At 37.7% G+C, this 12,225-nt stretch overlaps 1 protein-coding gene across 3 annotated transcripts in view; it reads right to left on the reverse strand.

Annotated features, from left to right (window-relative positions):
• The window catches only part of Msp300 (Muscle-specific protein 300 kDa), a 152,430-nt gene that overhangs the window by 63,717 nt on the left and 76,488 nt on the right, over positions 1-12,225 (reverse strand). For all 3 annotated transcript variants that reach the window (XM_028306328.1, XM_028306327.1, XM_028306326.1), the window contains 3 exons: positions 7,345-7,477; positions 6,658-6,830; positions 6,101-6,252 (listed from right to left, as the gene is read on the reverse strand). In XM_028306328.1, the coding sequence (XP_028162129.1) occupies positions 6,101-6,252; positions 6,658-6,830; positions 7,345-7,477 (458 nt within the window). The remainder of the gene's footprint in view (positions 1-6,100; positions 6,253-6,657; positions 6,831-7,344; positions 7,478-12,225) is intronic.

Genomic DNA, 12,225 nt, shown 5'->3' on the forward strand with positions numbered 1-12,225 from the left:
GCACTTTCGCACATTGCGTACTTTTCCGGTGTCCTTTTTGTGGAAAAATCTATAATTCGTAGACTTTAAGATGGCGTAAGTGCTAAGTATATCCCAGTGCGAAGCCGGGTTCCAGTGCAGACTGGGAGGCCCTGACCTATAAAGCGCAGAGCGCGCATGCGCGACCGGCTTGGAAATAGTGGTCTGCCAGTTTGAATAACGATTACACGTCCCCCGTGCCCTGCCGGTCGTCTGGGTCGCCTGCCGCATGAATTTCAGCCATATTTTGCGAGAGGCAAAGTTTATTTTTAAAATAATCGATAGCGCCGGCAGGGTGTTCTCGATGTTGTCAAGTCGATGCGCCGATTGATTATTTTGCTGAATAATGATATGGCGTCGGGTAGGTCGGAACTCGACCCATGTCTTTAGGGCTGAAGGGCTGTTACGTTTTACAGATCTTAAGGTTTTGTAAAATGTTCTTATTAAAAATATTTAAAAAAAAATGCATTTTACATGCATTTTTTTGCAACGAATCATTAAATATATTATTGTAGCTATATTATTTTAGTTGAATTTCGCTCTGTGATAGCTTTTCAATTGAAAAGTTGTTTTATTTAATTAATTTTAAATTTTCGCGTTGCATTAAATAATGTATACCATGTAGTAATTACATGGTAAAGAATAAAAATAATATCATATTTTATTATTATGTAGCATTATTATAATTTGATTTCACTGCACACCTGTCTTTAATACATCCCAATCCCAACTATCCCAACTAATATTATAAATGCGAAAGTAACTCTGTCTGTCTGTCTGTCTGTTACGCTTTCCCGCTTAAACCTCGCAACCGATTTTGATGAAATTTGGCATAGAGATAGTTTGAGTCCCGGGAAAGAACATAGGATAGTTTTTATCCCGGTTTTTGAAACAGGGACGCGCGCGATAAAGTTTTTCTGTGACAGACAAAATTCCACGCGGGCGAAGCCGCGGGCGGAAAGCTAGTATATCCATAATTTTAAACCGCATTGTGATTGGCAGAAATAAATTACCTTGATTAATTTACTGTATCTAATTAATTTATTCGTTAAATAAATAGATAAAGGTACTTTAGATAATGCGTGCCAGAGCAAACCCAGTGAAATATTGGTATCTGCACACAATACGCCATTGCTGTTTCCTGCGGAGAACTCTATGACATCACCGCCCTCAAGTTGATTAACCGAAATAGATGCCCGCTAGAGATGTGCCGTCACCGGTAAAACAGACGCGGGAATTATCCCGGTAACTTTCATTAATATTCCCACATGATAGGATAGTTCTGGAAACTCGACCAGCCTCCTTAGACAAGTTCCCAAACGTGACAGTTCTAATTCCAAAATCGCTTCGCGCCCACATGACGCAATTTAGTAATGAAAACACAAATATTACTGCCCTAGGATTTTCACATCAATGTCACATTTCCAAAGGTGACACAAAATTGGGTATTTTATTAAGACCCGTTTCAGAGACATTAAACGACTTTAATATTTGTCCGTGGCTCTACATTTTGCCCCAATAACATTTTGACTTCCAAACCGGTTTTGTAAAAATTGTTTCCCTAGAGTGACATTTTTAAAGGCACGACTTCTTCAGCTACTATGCCAAATATATTTGTGTATCCTTATTTATGTTTATAAAACAACTTTACAAACATAAATAAGGATACAAAGATTTATGAAGAAAAACCAGTTACAAAATAATGTATTTTAATTTGGATTAGATACTTGCATCAGAGTGCCACGTGTAAAAAAAGTATTTAACCCGCCAAGTTACTGAGAAAAAAATATTATTGAATTTAATTGTGGTCTTGTCGGATGAATTATCACTTTGAGTTTCGTCGACATAAAACTACTTTTTTAAGCTGAAATCCAATTATGGAGATTCGCCGGTCACGCTACACGCGTTCGCTTCCTAAAGTGTTTCCATGTAATTAACCGCAAAATCGTTCTCATTACTACAGAAATAAACCACTGGAATACACGTACCAAGGCCAAGCGGAAACACATGAGTTTATTATGACCATTGCTTAATTTTTATTAGATATGCAGCCATAGAACTATTTGAAATAATTCGTCACCCCATTACGTAAGCCTGTGACATAGGAATAGGAATGAGGTACCTTAAAATTACAATTAAATTAAACTCTATCCCATTGTGTTACAGCGCAAATTCTTTCACCACAGATGTGACATCAACATCGAAAAAAATCAAATCTTATTTTCCGTTTGATATTTTTACCGATGATTTCACGATTGAAGCATGTACCAACGTCATGTTCCTAGAATAATGTCCTTTAAAATAAATGAGCGGACTCTTCGTTGGTGTCATGACAAATTGCTTTTTTTTATTCTTAAAAACTTTATTTCCTGAATTTCGTAATAGCTTCGCACCTAATTCACTATAACTACATAGAGTCGTGATATTATTCTGAAGTTAATTACACTCATTCACACAGTGCAGTAAGGTTCGAGAAAAGAGTTTTTTTTTTCCATTTCCCACGTCTCCAAGTTGGTGCACCGAACAAGTTGCCAATTAAGTCTCCGACGCCGGTAGACGCCGCCCTTGACCGCGCCATACGCGGCTGACACAACCAATTACTCGATGACTTCACTACTTCCACTCAAACGTACAATAACCCTTATCCTGAGCCCAACAAAGTCCAAAATACCATTCACCACAATCAAATTAATTCACCAGCCGTATAGGGAGTCTCCAAATTCGGCACGGCAATATGACCCTTACAAATCGGACTCTAAAGCCGGAATCTGTTTGTGAAATAAATGTTGCTCGTGAAGAATTTTTATGTTCGAAATAAAATTTTTGTCGTCGACGTGAACATTTTTGCTGGCTGGTTTCGAGTATTTGTGAACTCAAAAATTAAAAATAAACTAATTAACTCGGAAAAGCAACCGCAAACCAAACTATGCACATCACTTGTCAATTTTTTCAGCGCCCCGCAAGTATTTTATCTCATATAACTCTGTATTAATGTTATGTAACAACAAAAACCAGTAGAACAGATAACAATGAAGAGTCGTCGACATACATCCGAAGTTCCAAGGCTGAGTTTGGTTTACGATTGGTTCATAAAACAGAATAGTTTTGGAAGCCGAATTAGATTTGTTTTAAGAATTCGTCATTCTTGGCTCGTGATATTTTTCTTGCTGGTTTACATTGACTTGTCTTTAAATGATTTATACTATCCAGTCCGTTTGAATGATTTTTGTTTGGTATTTCGAATCGGCGGAAATACAGGCTGACGGCCAAATTTTATTGGCAAGCGTATTTCCATCGATGACGAGGTGCGAAAATTTCGGCGAGTTAGGTAATTTGGCGCCTTAATTTATCAGGTCAGTGGGTTTTCATTTTGTTGTGAAGGTATCCGTCAATGCTGTCAGCTGGTTGACAGTTTGCCAGCCGTACATCAAGCATTGAGTTATAATGTACTACGTACTAGAGAAGACATGTCAACTAGACTGTTTCTGGCATGTAAATAGGTCCACGGACCGAAATACAATTAGTATGTGCTCAGCGCTTGCTGTGACAACACGCTTGAGTGCAGTTTTGTTTTTTGAAATATGCCATCCTATAGACGAAAATACTGTTCAAATAACTCCAGATACATATTAAGTAAAAATCAAGGAATGACTTTTTACCATTAAGTTGTACATTTATGCACTTTAAAACACTAATTTAATTTTAATTTGTTAATTACAAGGCGTCACCGCGGCGGCAGCCATTTTACGAAAATTTCAAAGAATAAAAATCGCAGACTTGACACTGACGCTTATTAGTATACGAAAGGAAGGAAGATTTTTTTAAAGATTATAAGCACTTTGTATTGCACAAATTACTAATAGTCCCGTCCAGCCCCTTGTGTTAAGCTAAATAAGCTTGGGTTACGGGTGGGCGGCTCACACAATAGTCGTGCGGCATCATGGATCAAACTTGTTTGAATCTTACTGCTGTTGTTTGTATGAGACTGGTTAGTTAGTAAATCACCCTAATTATTGACACCTAGCTCACGAGATAGGCTAAAATTATAATAATTGTACAGTGTGTCTGGTCACCAGTGTCCGACCCGTTAGGGCGCAGTAATATGATCAATTTAATCGACAAATCCAGTATTAAAAAATTACAGCTATTTTAATTTTTTTAGTTTCTGAGTCCGGATGGATTCATTTATTTACCAAATCTACCGATGTACAGGACCTATGAGTATAAAAGTGATTCGTTCGACAGCTGAAAAAGTAAGCAATACGTTGTCATCAAAAGCTTCCATTTAAATTTCTTAGAAACACTTGGTAAAAAAAATGATGCTTCTTTTTAGATTTTTCAATGTTACAAAAAACTAGAAAGTTTTACATTTTTAGATGCACTAAGTCATTACCTAAAAACTGATATACCTTGGCTTTAAATCAACTAGTCTAGGTGCTAGCTACACAGGAGATGCAGCGGTGAAAAGGAGAGGTGGGAATAGTCCCGTAACTTCTACCTCACAGCTATTATACGTGTACTCAACCACTGAGATAGTTAACAATAGAGACAATAAAATAACTGAAAGTTTCTGACTTTCAGTTATTTTATTGGTTCTGGAGTGAAGGCGTGGGTCATCCCTAGCTTTGTTCCTACCGTGACGAGTGGGAATTTTTCTAAAATCTCAAGATGGACTGACTGAAGATAGCAGGAAGACGCTGGGTGCAGGCCACTATCAACTGGGCGATGTGGAAATCATTAGAGGAGGCCTTTGTTCAGCAGTGGACGTCCAGTAGCTAAAATGATGATGACGATGTTTCCTTACAGTATCCAATTCAATAGGCAGAAACTAAACGTAAACGAAGTGTCGCCTCTGTAATGGTATCATTATCTATAACTCATAATATTTCGTGCGCTGTTGGATGACAGTTTTAAACTAGAGATGGGTAATTTTTTTATCGAATTAGAAAATACCAGTTAACGATTCTCAAGGCGATTATCGATTACATTAGATTTTAATCGGGAAGAAAAATAATTAATGGCTTAAGCATCAGTATGAAGCCCATACGCACTTGTAGCACAAGTAACACGATTAGCCTCAGTCCCCTCAGTTGTGAATTCGGAATCGCCAGTTGTAATTTTAAAATCGCATCACAGAGTGAAGTAACTAACACCAAAAAACGGCAGAGCGAAGTGATTTCGAATGTTTCAACTGCTTCGTTTTGTCACTTGTCTAGGAGGGCTAATTTTAGTGTAAGGGAGGGGAGCTTAGATTACATTACAGGAAACGCACATAATAAAAGAAAATAACGTAAGTAGCTGAACCTTTTTGCTATTGAGCACAATGAAAATTTAACACAATTTAGCCGATTTGTTTATTTTCACAATCGATTCACAATGTCTATGATGAGGCGACCGCAGGAACGTCACTATTCGTGCAATCCTATCAATGAAGTACGACATTTTCTGGTGCAGATTTTATCGCCATAAATTATGAAACTTGATAGTCATGGATTTGACTGACAGCTGTCCGTCAAATTCCCGCCCCGCACCCCGCACTGTACATATTTTGTTCGCGATGTCTGTTCTATACGTAGTAATATTACTTCAATGACATCAAGTCGGAAAGTCGTTGAAAGTGAAATATTTGCGCGCACATTCTAAGCTGAAATGTTTCGAATGCAAATGTGACCGTCTAGCCATTGGCTACGCTCAATTAAATCGAGAAATCGAGATAGTATCTGTCCGGTTAAAACTAAAACACGTGACGTCAATGTTATGGCGACTGCGGGAGGGCTTCACTTTTGTTTTCGCTCGCTTCCGCCATGTTTTGGAAGCGATCCCATATCATCTTCGGTGTCTTATTGTATTGCCAGTAGGTCAGAGCCATTTCCGTATTCCGTAAACCGGTTTCGTTTAACTCAAGAAAAGTGAACGTTATATCATTCGTAAAATTATATATTGAATCAGTAAATATAAAACTTAGCCGATCGAACTAACGCGCTAAAAGTTCACATCACGCAAATATTTCGCGGAAGGTATCCTGCTAAAAGTCACACAGAAATGTACACAATCAGATTAACACCAAGTAATCGGCACTTACTTTTCATACGCTTCCACGAGTTCCTTGACAGTGGCGTCCGTGTCTTCCGCAGCCTGTCCAGAGTGGCTCTTCAGGAAGGCCACAATGAAATCGGCGTGTTCCAGAAGTTCGTCCTTGGACTCTTCCAGGCTTTCCACATCGCTCTGCAGCTCCTGTTCAAAACAAAACACGCTCGATTCTTGTAATTTCACAATTAAGAAGGCGCCACATAGATAAGATATCGTTTGATGCGATAGTGTATCTGTGACATGTGCTTATGAGTTGCACTTTTGCAATGCAAATACCGCAAATTGGTTGAAAATTGGACGCTTATCACTTGTTGATAAACAATGAAACTGAAATACAGCAAGAATATTAAAAGTATACCTAAATTAGTTCACACAAATATGGTAAAATAAAACGGTAAAGTTTTCAAAAATGGCAGTACAAGAAACCTGAAACAGAATTCCTGAAAATTGTAAACAACCCTGTTTTAGGAACAAACTTTCAACAATCATCTGCAATTTGATCAAAAGAGTAAAATTATATGAAGACTGTAAACCTGCAACTATAAATACCTGCAAAGCATGTCTGGAGTCGAGTGCCTTCCTCCTAGTGCTGGGGGTAGCGTCGAGCTGCCTTAGGCGGTCGGAGGCGGCGGTGATGCCGGCGGCCAGGCTCCTCTGCACGTCCAGGAGCTGGCTCCAGCGTTGTAGCTGGTGCTCGGCGATGGCCGCGCGTTTGGCAAGACCTGATGCCAGATTAAAGATTAATCGCAAAGAAAATCTTAGTAAGGCTGTCAAATTGAATTTTAGTCTGGAAGAACTAAGAAATTATTACACTTGATTGTTTTATTGCAAACTACTGCAGTACCTACGACACTTGAAACTTTCATGCAAGATGAATAAATTACTTATTGTGATTGCGGTAATGCATACTGATAAAAGACAGTGTGCCCTAACATGGTTGATAAAGTTGATAATTAATGTTGTTATCAATTTCATGATAAAATAACATTCCTGCAACTTTACAGAGGGCCAGGCTTATAAAAGCCAAAATAAAGGCTATTTAAGAGTTTCTGGGAAGACAAAGCTGCAAAGCAGGGAAAGGTACCATATACCCGATTAGGGCAAGAAAAAGTTCTGAATTTAGAAAGTTTTGAAAGTACCATCTCACTAATTTGAGGATTGAATAGTTAAAATGCGAGATGCCTAGACCAAATGATTATCTCTCCACCTTTCGACTAGTACTGGAGTTATACCAACCTTCCGAAGCAACGTTCCATCTGTCAGCTAGCTCCCTGGTCTTCTGCTCGACCCTCTCTCCGCTGGCCGCGTCGGCGGCGCTGCCGAGTTCGCGCGCCCGCTCTCGGAGCACGTCCAAGAGCGGCTGCTGGTTCTGGTGGGAGAAAGAGAAACACGTATATTTTCACTACAATCTAAAAGAAAAGACCACAATTTATTAGAGCCTTCTCAACTATCTTAGCCAACATGGGAAGTAGATCAAAATAGAGGCCAGTTAGCAGGGATTCGTGCTCCTGTAGTGGAGACTGATGTGATGAATTATGAGAGTACAACAGATTGTAAGAAACTGGGGCCTGAAATGAAACAGGTCTGGAAACAAGGAAAAAGTGTAGAAGAATTGAGGTAAGCCTGTTTTTTAAATAGAGATTCAAGCACAGCTATTCAAGTTGCAATTGAAGTTTGAGCATCGCTTGAAAAACTTGCACATCGACCCAGTCAATTTGTTTGCGATTTCAACATAATAATATGAGTATTACAAGAGCAAATTATTATTGCAAATATGCAATTGATAAAGTACCATTGCTTCAGGGTCAAGAATTTTTGACTTAATGCGAAGGTTGCGAGACAAGTTTACATTGAGGTTTTGGCATCCTTTCCACAATTTCCTCCTTGCTTTACATACTCGTGGAAAGGTCACGGGACTACATCAATACTTTATTTTACATAGATGATTTCATCGTTACGGACCCTGATTATTAAATCATCGACAATGTAAGCTCAGAATATTAATAGAAGTAGAATTAATTTCTAATTTTTAATGTAAGGAGATTTTAGATATTTAATAATTTAAACTTCTCTGAGAGGATTTTTTTTGAATTGGAGTAATAAAAATATATCTACTTAATGGCAGTTCTAAGTTCTAACGTCTAAAATGTCCCCTCACAATGTAACTTAGCATAGCATGCTGACGTTAAGTCACTACTAGCTCGTTCGCCGTGACCTTGATACTGAACTAGCGATGGTAATGCTATGAAGTCATCATTCAGACTCAAGCGGAACTCACGAGACTATGGGGTTTTGACAATTTTAACTTATTACACAAGAGTAAATACATTTGTAGTGGAATCACGGAGTCGTTTTTGATGAGTGACGTGCGCGAGACCTGTTTGTACCTCCTTTAGTAGCGTAGACCGACTCTACATTTTTCAATTTTGTTTTTGTTTTGTTTATCTTTTGGCAATATTCTTAAGAAAATAAGTTGTTCTTAAGAAAATAGATCTTATGACAGATTTTTGTTAGCCTCTTACGACTTCTTCTTCTTACGTCAGATTTTTCTCACCGATTAAAATTACAATCAAAGGTTTTCCCAGTGTTTCTAAGCGCCTATTAGATTTCATCAAAATGCAATTGCTGGCAGTGTTTACAATGTTATCAGCGCCATAAACCGGCGACTGATAGCACCCTGATAACTGTAGATTGCAGATTATTTTCACTCAAGTATTTGTATGTTATGCCAATATTTCAATCGCAGCCATGCGGTACATTTGAGATCGAACACATAAATTAATTGTTGATGGTTGCTACTGATGATAACAACTTTTAATTGCAACTAATGTTATTTAATGCGCATTAATTACATAGTGATTGTCATTTATTTTATTATATTTCAGTTTTTACATGTATTTTTCTGTTGGTATTGTTTGTTTTTGAGTAAGTAAATAGATACATATAAAGTTATTCTAGTAAACATGTTGGCATATTTTTTAACCTTGAAAAAGGTATCGTCATGTTAATTGAGTCAGGACTCTGTTATTGTTATCAAGTATTCTATTTATAGCAACTGAATTATTAGTGATGCACTTTTTCTGGTCAATCAGTACTTAGTGAGAGTGACCAGTATTTTACGATTTAAATCGATTGCGTGTTTATAGTCTGCTAGTTACTCGTTTTACTAGTTCGTGAAGTGCGATTTTATAAAGTTTTCTTTCGTGCTCTGAGGCCGTTTGTCGATGAACACTGTGCAACATTCAGCCTCCCGGTGTATCGTCGTGACTAAACGGCTTTAAGACCAAAATGGCGACCAATAAACCGAAAACATTCAGCGAAAAAATAGGTTACGATTGAAAAGCGTTCGTGACTACAGAGCGCACGCGATTTGATGTTTTGGAGTAGTAAATTAAATCTGCACTTTTTACTCCTTATGTTGTGAATTAAGTTTAAAATCAAATACAACATAAGAAATCGTAAGAAATAAAAGCGTTAATGTTTGTTTTGGGATTAACTGCACCCAATTTGTTTTTCTATTGCTCTCAGAATTATTGCACAACTAAATATATTTTTTCACTTGTTTTGAGCTTCGCTTTCGTTATTAACCGAATGAAATTAGTATTCAATAGGTACAATCGTATTATTTTCCTGAGTTCCTATATAAATAGTATTCATTTAAATAAATAGTATGGGAAACCCAAACACTTTGAGGTTTAGATTTACAGGAAAACTAAAATAAACCCGATTTAGGACCGACATTTAAACGATAAAGTATATCTGACAAAGCATCGGTCCTTTAGATAAAAAAACACCGGTAAACTGAATCCAAAAACACCGTTCACCAAACCGAGCGAACTTTTTGTGAAAACGATTTCGGATCCGCACTCACCTTCCTCTTTCGCGGAATGGTTACTGTTCAACTAAAACTAAAATAAACAAACAAACTAAACTAAAACTAAATTAGGAAAAATTAAATAATCTAAGTGGTCACGTGGATTCCGCACTTGTACAATAATAGATGAAAATAAATAAACAGGTTGGTACGTTCGGTGCTCATTGCGTTGGTCTCCTGCGAGGGACGGTACGCGAGTGCGCGGGCGCACCGAGCGTGACATCACCAGTTAAGGCGAACCACTCGCGGGTGCCGAGTGATAATAAACATGATACCAATTTGCCGGTTGGGAGTTAATGGGCTGCTGATTCATGAAACGAGAGAGGCAATGGGTTGAGGGCAGTCATTTCAATGACAGTCGTACCCTCCGCCGTTGTTCCTGACTGTCGAGTCGTTCGTAAACACTTGGGGTTATATCTATTAACTTTAAAAATACCTATTCTATGCAATGCAGTTTGTTGAAAGAAATAAGGTTACTTCAATCCTAAAAACGTACCAAAAATAAATAAACATTGCAATTATTTTTACTGACTTGACTCTACATGGTCGTTGAATCGACTGTCTACAAACCATTATCTATTTCGCAACTAACCGTGATATTCTAAAAAGCTCTTGTTCTTGGAATTAAGTTAATAAGCAGAGGAATCTTTAATATTTATTTTTAGAATATCATTAGCATTCTAATTTAGCGTTTATGTCATAATGTTTTTTATAACATCAGTTAGTTACCTATTTTATTAAAATAATTTGTTGCATGAATCGATTATGCACGTACCTAATACCGGGTAAAATAAATAACGATGCATTGACCTAATTGATTTCATACTTGTCGGACAACTTGGAAATGAAACTTTTACTTACTTTGCAACAATTTGAGTAAATTATCTGAGTCAATGACCGTTAAATGATATTGCTAGATTAAACAAAATTATCCTGCTTTCGTTAAACTTAACCGAATCATCATCATCATCAACAGCCCTTTACAGTCCACTGCTGGACTATGAGCCTCCTCCACTATAGTGGAGGGTTTTGCCATAATCTCCACGCTTGGCAGGCGGGTTGGAGATCGCAGTTTAAAAGATTGATGTTTTTCAGAGAGCGCTGCTGCCCATTCTCTGTTTGATGTGTAGTCCCTAAGTNGAGAGCGCTGCTGCCCATTCTCTGTTTGATGTGTAGTCCCTAAGTCGCCTCTTACGACACCCGCGGGAAGAGTAGGGGTTGGTGACAAATGTATTCTACTCTGCCGTCACCACACGGCAACCGAATAACCGAATACATTATGCTAAAGTTGTAGCGAGTTGCTTTGAATTTCAAATTGTGACGTCACTCGTCGAATTTGTCGATTCACAGCATGAATATGGAAATACAGGGACGATATTCGGTAATAATGGGTTTATTGTCTCCACACAAGACTTTAATAGCAGTGACAAAAAAGGTAATCTCAATATGAGTACCATCTTTATAAATACGTCAATCATACGTAAAATAGAAGAATCAACATAATAGCCTAAGCCAATGTATGGGCTTAAGATTTTGGAGGAAATATTTTTTAGTACAGTCGGGAACTGTCCCCTAAGCCTATTTGAAATTATATTAAATTATGTGTGGAACTATGGATCTGTTTGCTTACAAGCCAATGTAATCGAGGAAAGAGCTCTACACTGAAATAAGTAGGTTCCCATTGGGGAAATCTTTATTTATCTAGGCCACTAACAATTTTCTTCAGATTTTCTATAAATTTTAAACTTCAAACGTGCAGTAGGCACAGTCGCCAACAAGTCAGATACAAATTATAAGCTATTACAACAACTGATGATGCCAAATTATTTAGCGTTGTTAATACCAATAAAAATTACGAACGTACGAACTGTGATGTCATCTTAAGAATTCCTCGCGCGTGCTATTGCACGAATATAAATTAGCAATTAATCACATCGCGATTGAAAAACTGCGCAGGCGTCACCTTAACCAGTCTTCGGGTGCGTTAACCTAGTAAGGATATGCGCTAAAATAGACTGAACAATTGCCTAGCTAGGTGCACTGAAGGTCGCCGCTTTTCAAGACGATTTTTATTGTAAAAAGTATATTAAAACTCTACATTACGCATGTACGAACTGGTTAAAATTGGTACCTGTAATTAATAGGTAGTTTGACGCTATTGACTAAGTATTGAACGATTTCACTGTAATCTTTTTAATATTAATATTTTCTAGCGTTAAGGATTCGCATCTCAAACTATCGAT

This window comes from Ostrinia furnacalis, unplaced genomic scaffold (assembly GCF_004193835.3).
Source record: "Ostrinia furnacalis isolate ACB-3 unplaced genomic scaffold, ASM419383v2 OfSCF1913, whole genome shotgun sequence".
Classification (NCBI taxonomy): Eukaryota; Metazoa; Arthropoda; class Insecta; order Lepidoptera; family Crambidae; genus Ostrinia; species Ostrinia furnacalis.